At 33.7% G+C, this 12040-nt stretch overlaps 1 protein-coding gene across 6 annotated transcripts; it reads left to right on the top strand.

Annotated features, from left to right (window-relative positions):
* The first annotated feature begins 1404 nt into the window (after positions 1–1404).
* Positions 1405–11805, top strand: LOC104228085 (uncharacterized). 6 transcript variants are annotated; one of them, XM_070160449.1, is made up of 10 exons: positions 1405–1607; positions 1727–2649; positions 3551–3975; positions 4632–6408; positions 6510–6575; positions 6717–6825; positions 6978–7040; positions 7469–7559; positions 11127–11239; positions 11332–11805. In XM_070160449.1, exon 4 carries the CDS (start codon positions 4853–4855, stop codon positions 6293–6295), a length of 1443 nt encoding a protein of 480 aa, XP_070016550.1. In that variant the 5' UTR covers positions 1405–1607; positions 1727–2649; positions 3551–3975; positions 4632–4852; the 3' UTR covers positions 6296–6408; positions 6510–6575; positions 6717–6825; positions 6978–7040; positions 7469–7559; positions 11127–11239; positions 11332–11805. The 6 variants fall into 6 exon arrangements, with proteins under 6 accessions (XP_070016550.1, XP_070016548.1, XP_070016549.1 ...); XM_070160447.1 differs by having other exon boundaries at positions 7424–7559; XM_070160448.1 differs by lacking the exon at positions 7469–7559 and having other exon boundaries at positions 11567–11805.
* Positions 11806–12040: the final 235 nt, after the last annotated feature.

Here is a 12040-nt window from a genome sequence, read left to right as displayed (position 1 = left end):
TACTATCATAGGGAATGCTTCTCAAAAAGGGAAAACAAAACAATTATTAACGGACATAACAAATCGTCTAAATTTTCCTCGATTTAGTAGTACCCCAATAAAGAGTTGTGGACAAGTTTCATCGTCTTATTCTCAAGCACAATATCCAAAATCAATGCAGGAGCATAATTTGCGATATGGTTTGTCGAGTTCAAATTTGCAGAAAGAACACCTTCTACCTGATTTAAATAAGATACCATTATTTCAAGGTAAATATTTATGCTTAATTTATTTAACTTATTTTTGAAATTTGAGGAAGTCAATTTTTTGTGCCCCTATATACATGTCCGCATAAATAATGAAGTTTTTAATTTATACACATATAACTTATATGCGAAACTTGGGCAACAGAAGTATTTAAAAAAACTAAACTTTAATTTGCTTCCATTTATTTGCTTCTCTTTATTTTCTCAAGTACACCATGTTTGTTATTTTACAATTCTACTTCTATGAGTTATTTTTTTTGGGTTATACTTTTGCAATTTTCATTATTTTAAAAGCACCCCTATAATTTCAAATTCAGTTTTGCAATATACTTTTTCTTCAATATGAAATTGAAAAAAGGCTAACAATTAATATTTATGTTTAGAATTTGAAGATGACAATATTGATGCTGATATACCAGGTATGTCATTGAACTCACCACAACTCATACTCATACATACAAGTTTACTAATTTTTAATTTTTTCATCAAGGTCATATGCAATCCAACGTACAAATTCATGATGAAAATGAAGATGACGGTGTTTTTGAAGGTATTCACATATAACTCATTAATGGTCGATAATGTTAAAATGTTTTAACAGTTCCACATATATTAAATTTCAAATTTTAAGCACTAATTATTATTATTTTTAGATGATGAAGTAGAGAGCTTGATGACCAATGAAGGTATAAGTATGACGTAATTTAAAGTTACATATACAACATACTTTTATTTTCTATATAATAAGTACTTTAAATTTATCTCTTTATTTTACTCTCATAAAACCAGAATACTGGGATATTGGAGATGCCAATTATGAATGTGAATATTGTGGGGCATATTTCTGGTTTGAGGAAAGAGTTGACAAGAAGTATAAAAATAAAAAAACCAGTTTTCACTTTGTGTTGTGGTCGGGAAAAATCAAGCTACCAAATCCAAAGGAGCCTCCTTCGATTTTGAAGAATTTATTGTTTGGATCAGGTTAATAGATAAATTCATTTCATTAAAATAATGACACTATAATTTTTGCATATATATATATATATATATATATATATATATATATATATATATATATATATATATATATATATATATATATATATATATATCTTCTTTAACCTAACTTAATTTCATGAAGGTGCAAAAAGCAAACATTTCAGAGAGAACATTCGAACATATAATTCTATATTTGCATTCACATCAATGGGAGGAAATGTGGATTTCTCTATCAACAAAACAAAGGGACCTAGAACATTCAGATTGTCTGGGCAAAATTATCATTAGATTGGAAGCTTATTGCCTTTGGAGGGATCTTCTCCAAAATTTGCACAATTGTATATTTATGATACAGAAAATGAGGTAGAAAATAGAATTCATGCTATCTGGTTAGCATAGACAATTGCTTACTCAAAATATTTTAAAATTATATTTTTTATAAGATATAAATTGTTTGTTGAATTCAATATTTTTCTTTACAGCCGTGGTGAAATGAACAATCAACTTCATGCTGAAATTGTCAATGAGTTGAAGCAAATGCTTGATGACAACAATGTTCTTGCAAAGTCATTTAGAATGGTAAGAGATCAATTTTAAACGGATGGAACCTCAAATGTTAGACTTAGATTGATTGGGAAAAGAGGCTCTGATGGAAGAAGATACAATTTACCAACAGTTTCAGAGGTAGCTGCCTTGATTGTTGGAGATTTTGAACAAAGAAGGTCTGACAGAGATATCATAGTTGAAAGTCAATCTGGACAACTACGAAGGATAAATGAATTAAATGTATCATACTTAGGTTTGCAATATCCATTACTATTTCCGTATGGTGAAGATGGATACAGAGAAGATATTCCTTTAAATGATATTGATGATTCAACCGGTGGAAGGAAATATGTTAGCACGCGTGAGTACTTATCATATAAAATTCAAGAATGGAAGGATGAAGATCCAACAATTGTATCAGGTAGAAGATTATTTCAGTAATTATTGGTAAATGGTTATACAATGATGGAATCTTCTCGATTGAGGTTCATTAGGCTTCATCAAAAACAATTGAGAGCACACTTTTATAAAAGGTTACAAGATGTTGTTTTACATGGCGACATAGAACCTTCTTCTCAATGACAAAGAGTTATACTTTCTTCCAGCTTTACGGGAGGTGCACGTTACATGTTGCAAAATTATCAATATGCTATGATAAGTTGCAAATGGGCGGGGTACCCTGATCTGTTCATCACTTTTACTTGCAACCCAAAATGGCCAGAGATTACTAGATTTGTGGAGAGTAGGGGATTATCTCCAAAAGATCGTTCCGACATTTTAACAAGGGTTTTCAAAATCAAGCTGGATCGCATGATAAATGATCTACGAGACAATAAAGTTTTTGGAGAAGTAAAAGCAGGTACAGTTTTTATGTTCTACAAAATTATTATGTTTGCACATTAATTTTATTATATGCTAATACTAAAAATAATTAATATATAAACTTAATAATCTAATTACATCTTTATTCTTCAGTGATTTATATAGTTGGATTCCAAAAACGAGGCTTGCCTCATGCACACATCTTGCTTTTTCTTTTGAATAAATACCAAATGACAAAAATATTGATGGAATAATTTCAGCAGAATTACCAGATAAAAAAGTAGATCCTTATTATTATTATGCTGTTACAAATTTCATGATGCATGGTCCTTGTGGTACTGCTAGAAAATCTTCTCCGTGCATGCAAAATGGTAGATGCACAAAGCATTTTCCAAAAAAATTTGTGTCATCAACCACAATTGATGAAGATGGGTATCCAATTTATAGAAGAAGGGATGATGGTAGAACTGCAAAGAGAGTAGGTATTGAGTTGGATAATAGATATGTTGTACCACACAATAGATTTTTATTATTGAAGTATTGTGCACATATTAACGTGGAGTGGTGTAATCAATCACGATCCATTAAGTACTTATTTAAGTATGTTAATAAAAGTAATGATCGTGTCACCGCAACTTTTTCTCAAAGTGTAAATAATGAAGACTCGAGGGTCGTTGATGAAATAAATATGTATTGTGATTGCCGATACATATCACCTTGTGAAGATGCTTGGAGAATTTTTAAATTCCCAATACACCATAGAGAACCACCTGTATAAAGGCTATCTTTTCACCTACCAAATAATCAGACGGTGATATTTTCGGATGATGATCCAATTGATGCAGTTGTCAATAGACCAACCGTTAAGGAATCTATGTTTTTAAGCTGGTTTGAAGCTAATAAGACATTTCCTAAAGCAAGAGAATTGATTTATGCAGAATTACCTCTAAAGTTTGTGTGGAAACAAAACCTAAAAAGATGGGAAAAAAGAAGAACATCTGCATTTTCTATTGGGAGAATATTCTTTGTTCCACCTGGCTCTGGCGAGCAATATTACCTTGGATTGTTGTTGGATGTCATTAAAGGTCCAAAGAGCTATGAGGATTTAAAAAAAATAACGGTTGTGATCATGGGACTTTTAGAGATGCATGTTATGCTCCGGGTTTATTAGATGATGACAAGGAATATGTAGATGCTATAATGGAAGCAAGTAATTGGAGAATGACATCATATCTTAGACAATTATTTGCTATGCTACTTTTATCAAATTCAATGTCATGTCCAAAAAGTGTTTGGCAAGCAACATGTCATTTACTATCAGAAGATATCCTTCATGAAGAAAGAAGAATATTGGATCACCCAGGTACTTATTTAATGCTTACAATTTCGAGTTATGGTATGATACTTATGAAGGATGGCCGATTTGCTTAATTTTATTAATTAATTTTCTTTTTAATTACTTCATTCATATTAATCTGATTGTTCATTTCTTTCTTCTTTTTTGTTTTTCAACTTCATACAAAATTCACTCAACAACTTAATGTTCGTTAAACAATATTTTGTTATGTTGTCTTTTTACTATAGTATTGTGTTTAGATCATAGGAATAATATTGATAGTAATTAATGCACTTTCCAGAAATAAATACTAATAGAAAATTAATGCATTGTATTTAATGCCCTAAAGCTTCGGGAAAGCCTATAATCTCTCTTATGCATTCTTTATTTTAATTAAAAATATTGCAATTAATTTTTTTGGATAGCAAAATTATTTTTTTGATACATTACGAATAATAAAATGCATCTTCACAGTATTAGTAATTTTTAAAAATAAAATGAACCACATGGTTTGGACTATATTATTACTTCAAATTCTATGTGCGTTAAATGTGCATTAAATTAATGTAAACTACTATTTAACACTATACTTTTTCGTTAATCTTATTATTAATTTCACGTGGCTAAACTAGACTTTATAATTTCATTGTATTTAATTATTTTATATTTTAATGTTATTTCAGAAGCTGACCTAACAGATGAAGAATTGAAAAATCGTTGTTTGGAAAAGCTTGAAATTTTTTTGAAAGGTTGTGGAAGAAGTTTCCAGGATTTTCCAACAATGCCAAGGCCTGTTTATAATACGGAAGAAGTTGACAACAGCAACAGATTAATACGGGATGAATTGCATTATAATAAACGCATTTGGCAGAGGAACATCAACAATTAGTAAAGAATTTGACAGATGAGCAAAAGTCAGTTTATGAAAAAAATAATAAGAGATGTGAATGAAGACAAAGGTGGATTTTTCTTTTTATATGGTTTTGGAGGAACATGCAAGACTTTTATTTGGAGAACTCTATCTTCTGCCATAAGATCTAGAGGAGATATTGTATTAACTGTTGCATCTAGCGGGATTGCATCTTTGTTGTTACCAGGTGGTCGAACAACTCATTCAAGATTTGTGATTCCTCTAAATGTAACTGAAGATTCAACATGTAATATCAAGCAAGGTACTCCTTTAGCAAATTTAATTATTAAGGCAAAGTTGATTATTTGGGATGAGGCACCTATGATGCATAGATATTGTTTTGAAACTCTTGATAAAACTTTAAGAGATATTCTTAGGTTTAAAGATGCATCCAATTTACACCGACCATTTGGAGGTAAAACAATTGTTCTTGGTGGTGACTTCAGACAAATATTACCTGTCATTCCAAAAGGTAGTAGACAAGATATTGTTAATTCTTCTCTCAATTCTTCTTATTTGTGGCCTCACTGTCAACTCTTAAAGTTAACAAAGAATATGAGATTACAAGGTAATAAAATAAGGACACATCTAGATGAGTTGAGAGTTTTTTCAGATTGGATTTTGGCAATTGGCGATGGTATAGTCGATACTTCTGTTAAGGGCAATGAAAAAGTCCAAATACCAGATGATATTTTGATAAAACAATCTGTTGATCCAACATCTGCAATTGTAGAAAGTACATATCTGGATTTCAACAATCGTTGCAATGATATAGGATACCTCCAGCAAAGAGCCATTGTTACTCCAACTATTGATATAGTGGAATCAATCAACGAATATATGATTTCTCTTAATCAAAGTTCTGAGAAATCATATTTGAGTTCCGATACAATCTGCAGCTCTGACAATACTTATTCAACACTGGAACATGTACACACTCCTGAATTCTTAAATACAATTAAATGTTCTGGAGTTCCAAATCATGCTCTTACTCTAAAGGTTGGTATTCCAGTAATGTTATTAAGAAATATTGATCAGTCAGTAGGATTATGTAATGGAACAAGGTTGATCACAACTAAATTTGGAAATCAAGTTATTGAAGCCAAGGTGTTAGCAGGACAAATGGTCGGACATAAAGTGTTTATTCCAAGAATGACATTGACTCCATCTGATGCTAGAATTCCATTTAATTTCCAGCGAAGACAATTTCTAATTATTGTTTCTTTTGCCATGACAATCAATAAAAGTCAAGGACAATCATTGTCTCACGTGGGTTTATTGAAAAAACCAGTTTTTATACATGGACAACTATATGTTGCTCTTTCTTGGGTGACAAGCAGAAAGGGATTAAAAATTTTGGTTTGTGATGACAATGGGCAAATAACTACTAAAGATACAAATGTTGTATTTAAAGAAGTTTTTCGAAATTTAGTTTGACACTAGAAAGATAATCAGTGTCTTTTTTGAGGTTTAAGTACTACTTTTGTTACTGAGCTTCATTAACCAAGTGCGACAATAGCTGTTGATAAGATATCTGAAACATGTAATAGGTACGCTTTACTTTTCTGTTCTTTTCTTATATCTTTCTCTATTTCTCTATTCTATATATAAATTAACATTTCATAAAATGTTGCAAATACAAATCTATCAGGATTTTCCATAACATGGATTAACGGGACTTCTTACATCGCATTTGTGAAGAAGCACAGAATGTCATGTACGAATTTTTTCTTTTTCCCTTTCCTGTTCAGTTATGTTAATTGCAACAGATTATAAGTTGGATTTTACAATATTCTATTCGGAACGATTAAGTTAATGCAATTTATTTTCATTTTCTTATTTTTTTTGCATTTTCTAGTTTTGTAATGTCGATTTGAAAGAGGGGATTGTCACTGGAGGTTAAGCTTGGCCACTGCTTCAAATTTGGCATTAGTACTGGAGATGATGTTCAATGTCAACTTTCAAAGGTGATTGCATATCTACCTTGTGTGTGTACTTATGATACCATATCCTCATTATAAGATAGCTAGATGTTTTCCCTCTTCTGTTTCTAAAACATAACTAACATTCCAATTTTAATTCGCGTCGTCTTTTTCATTCACAAACCTTATTTTGCCAGGTGGAGTGATGTCGTTTAATGATGGTGGTCCTTCAAGGAAATCCCAAGCCCAGTTTCTCAAAGGTCCATTTCTCTATTTTCTATATTTAATTTTTGAATATTACGTTATGCGACATTGAATTGAGCGAAAAAAGGTGTTATTCTCTGTGTCGCTACTTCGCGATTCAATACATGTGCTTTTATGTCCTTTTTAATTGTTAAAAGTAGTATATTGAAGATTAGCTGCAGCATTAACAAAATGCTGTAAAAAAATATAGACGATAGCTTGCTCTGGCATCCCATAGAGAATAAGGATGGGGAGTTATGCTGTTGCATAAGTAATTACCTGTGTATCAAATATTGTTATTTTCATATCAACGAAAGTAATTACCTGTGTCATTATGTATTTAGTTTTGGTATTTTTATTTTTAAGCTGGAAGTAGCAACGTTTTGGACTTTTTTCGCAGCTGTTTTGGGGCTGGATTTAGGTGCACTTTCATGGATATTTGCAGGTCGTTTTTCTACTGCGTTTTGGAAGAATTTAAGCTGCGTTCTTGGCTGATTTTCAGAAGTTACGGGGGCTGTTTTGAGTGATGTTTTGGGGTGAGTTTTGCGGCAGATCTTATGGCCATTTTTCGCTAAGTTTTGACTGTTCTTGGTCCAGATTTCTGGACTGTTTTTGAGCAATTTCGGTAGCAGGTTTCAGCTGTAATTTTCCGACTATTTTTGGGTGAGAAATTCGCAGCGTTTTGGACTGTTTGCTACTGATTTTCGCAGATTTTTGGAGTATTTTGGGGTTGTTCAAAGGTGAAGTTTATGTGAATGTGACTGAGTTAAAACAAAATTCAGGAAACTGTTAGAAGAATAAAGAAATATATAAAATAGTAAAGAATCAGAAATATTCCGAGTCCACAATTTTCTTGTGCGTCCTTAAGGAATTTTAACCCCCTCACACGTTGCCAAGGTAATGGATTAAATCCTCCCAGGATAAAATGGAATAAACCTTCCTGCAACAGTGGCAATACAAACTGCAGGATACCAACGAACTCAAAGAACGGAGCAAAATCACACTTACGAATTTGAGAGAGAGAGACTGCGAATTAGGATGCAATATATTCAGAAAGAAAGAAGTTCTAGAGTCTTTTTTCGTATGTGGAAGATGCAGCCTTGCCTCAGAATTTATAGGCAAATATCAGAAGAGGTGTCTGGAAAGGTGCCTTTTCAGAAAATACGCGGCATGCCGCGGTTCTACCGCGATCGCGGCCGAACCGCGGCCAGAGAGCTTCTCTGAATCTGACTGCCGCGATTCTACCGCGGTCGCGGCAGAACCGCGGCCAGTGAGGCCCTTTGAACGTTCAGCAGTGATTTGGCATTTAATTAATTATTAAATAATTAAATAAATTTTGTCCAAAAATAATCTTATCGATCGATCATTATCCAAATCCAAATCCGAAGCCGAATCCGAGCCGAGCCGAGCGAGCGACGACGACGGCGCGAGGGTTCATTCTCTTCAACTCCTTTTAAGAGCTTTAAGAAGTGAATCTATATATAAGCACAGAAATGTGATTGTCCCTCACTAATGAGGGACAAAGTGCAAGACAAAAGTTCACTTCTTCAAATTTTCATTTTCCCTCCATTTTATTTCCCTCCATTTCCAATTCACACTTCTTCTCTTTTAAAGCCCAATAGCTTAAAGTCCAACAATCCCCCACATGAATGGGAATGGCTGTATCAAGAAAGATCATTGATGAAAGCTATGTGATTTGGAAGTAAGGATTAATTGCATCTGGATAAGTAGGTTTCCCTTTGAACTTTCCGTAGTGAACATATGTCGGATATACTCGGTCAATCGGTAGATTTGATATCTTTGAACCGTCGAACTTTTAGTGTATACCTAGACAGCCATATGTCACACAACCAACCCTTAACCGTCTTTTGGTTCTCATTGTTGTGTTCGTTTTAGCCATGAACACCGCCTGGTTTCATAAGTGCGTAGAGAATTGGCCTTACAGAATTCTCATTGAAGCGGCTTCTTCTTCTCACTTACATAGGTGATTCCTAAACGTGTAATCCTTTAGATTGACATTATTTGATAAATACCTCATCAAACTTAGGTAATCATTAAAGAACGTGTAAAGTTCTATCCTTGTTACTGAACATTGTCTTCATCACGAGAATGGACCAAAGATTTTGTTTTGACAATGTTGAACCGGTCAATCACAACTTTGTTTGAGCTCCTTGAACCTAGATCTCGGAACATCCAAAATTTTAGGTAGAGTTACCGCCATGTTGACTTGTCCTCGGCCATAGTCCCATTCCCTTAGATGATTTCTCAACTCCCTCTCTAGTTAAGCCTTTTGTAAGTGGATCCGCAACATTATCCTTTGATCTTACATAATCAATAGTGATAATTCCACTAGAAAGTAGTTGTCTAACGGTATTATGTCTTCGTCGTATATGACGAGACTTTCCGTTATACATAACGCTCCCTGCCCGTCCTATTGCAGCCTCACTATCGCAATGTATGCAAATAGGAGCCAAAGGTTTTGGCCAGAACGGAATGTCTTCTAAAAAATTCCGAAGCCATTCAGCTTCTTCACCGGCTTTATCCAATGCTATAAACTCTGATTCCATTGTAGAGCGAGCGATACATGTCTGTTTGGAAGACTTCCAAGATACTGCTCCTCCACCAACAGTAAACACGTATCCACTTGTGGACTTTGTTTCTGATGAGCCGGTTATCCAATTAGCATCACTATATCCTTCAATAACCGCAGGATATTTATTGTAGTGCAAAGCGTAGTCTTGGGTATACTCCAAATATCCCAGAACTCGTTTCATAGCCACCCAGTGATGCTTGTTGGGATTACTTGTGAATCGACTAAGTTTACTTATTGCACAAGCTATATCGGGTCGTGTACAGTTCATGATGTACATTAGACTTCCCAACACACGAGCATACTCCAATTGAGACGTACTTTCGCCTTTATTCTTCATAAGATGATGGTTTAAGTCAATTGGAGTCCTTGCACTTCTAAATTCCAAGTGTTTGAATTTTTCAAGTACCATTTTCACGTAATGTGATTGAGACAAAGCTAGACCTTGAGGAGTCCTCTGGATTTTAATTCCTAGAATTACATCGGCAACTCCTAAGTCTTTCATATCAAACTTACTAGCAAGCATACGCTTAGTAGCTTGAATGTCGGCAATGTCTTTGCTCATTATTAGCATATCATCAACATATAAGCAAACAATGACTACATGATTTTGAACGTTCTTAATGTAAACACACTTATCACATTCATTAAACTTAAAACCATTTGACAATATTGTTTGGTCAAATTTCGCATGCCATTGTTTGGGTGCTTGTTTTAATCCATAAAGAGACTTAACAAGTCTACACACCTTCGATCATTTGACAAATCCAAATCCAAATCCAAAGCCGAAGCCGAGCCGAGCGAGCGACGACGACGGCGCGAGGGTTCATTCTCTTCAACTCCTTTTAAGAGCTTTAAGAAGTGAATCTATATATAAGCACATAAATGTGATTTTCCCTCACCAATGAGGGACAAAGTGCAAGACAAAAGTTCACTTCTTCAAATTTTCATTTTCCCTCCAATTTATTTCCCTCCATTTCCAATTCACACTTCTTCTCTTTTAAAGCCCAATGGTTTAAAGTCCAACAGTTTATAGCTGGTTTGTGTGGGTTTAAGGTGGAAGAAGAAGGCTATGAAAAGGAACAATTTCTTTGCTCCTCAAACTGCTGCGTTTTTACTGCTAGAAATTGATGTTTTGGGTTATGTTTTGCTGAGGTTTTTGGCTGTATGTTTCATGGAGTTTTCATGATTTTTTCTCATAATATCTCGAGGGATGATTCTTCTATATAGTATATGTATCTCTTGAGTTCAAAGAGTCAGCTTACGTGCAATAAGGTTTATATGTTGGGTTGCCTTTGCACTGTGTATGCTGATGTATTTGTCAGAAGTACAATCGAGTTTACTTTGTTTCACCTATACTTATTACTTATGGTATTGCAACATCTTCCTCGCATTGTCCCTCACTTAATTTACATCATTATCTTTTTTTTTTGTATATAGAGTCTATTTTCAAGGCCAAGTGCTGATTCACATAAGGTTTTGGTTACTGATGTCATTCAATTTATCTATGCAGATTACATCTTCATTTAGAGCAATGGGTCTTTTAATTAATTTCATCCACACTTTTGAACATCCTTGCGAAAAGTTCCATCTTTCTTGGTAGAGTTCATCACACAAATTGCGAAGGTGAATTTTTTTACCTTTTCTTAAATAGTCAAAGTACCTCAGTCATGTTCAGGAATAGTAAACACTTTAGTCTACAAATTGCTATTTTGCAGGATACTCATTAAAGTGGGAAGATATTGTTATTTTTTAACATGTCTGAGTATGAGTCATGGAAATAGAGTTTAGGTACCAATTGTAAAACTGTTATTGAGGAGCAGGAAAGAAATGCTTTTATTATAAAATGCAACGTCAATATATGGAAATAAAGGAAATTGACTAAATCCATTCTCGGTGAGGAAATTAAAAGTGTGGCATCGCAGTTGTAGGTGAACCTATTATTTGATGCAGGTAAATTTTTAAGGCATTGCGAGGCAATGCTACTGAAATTACCGGTGAACTCGGTGTATTCGGCCAAGATCACTGTTCCCCGGCCACGAAGTTGTAGATCATTCTCAGAAATACCTTATAATATTATGGACCTTGAATCTGTTACAATGACTAGAGATCTATTAGCTAGCTACGTTATTGTAAAGGATTTAAATGTCAGTTGATATTTTTTTTGTTGAAGCTCAATGTAATGACTTTAGTTTAGAGCATCAGATTATATTTGGAGTGTTACTTTACTTCAACAAATCAAAAAATAACTACTCTTTGTTTTTCTTTACGAGTATAAATTTGTGTTTGAAAAAATGCTCATTACTAATGAAAGTTTCGCAACGGTTTATTATTATCATTATATTAGCAACCTAAACTTTGTACTTTTTATGTGCTTCTTAGCCAAATATTGATGTCAAATACGTGGAGGACAAACACATTGGGAAC

Source organism: Nicotiana sylvestris, chromosome 10 (assembly GCF_000393655.2).
Source record: "Nicotiana sylvestris chromosome 10, ASM39365v2, whole genome shotgun sequence".
NCBI classification, from domain to species: domain Eukaryota; kingdom Viridiplantae; phylum Streptophyta; class Magnoliopsida; order Solanales; family Solanaceae; genus Nicotiana; species Nicotiana sylvestris.
Note: the sequence above shows the minus strand (reverse complement) of the source record. Positions and strands in the feature narration are given on the sequence as shown.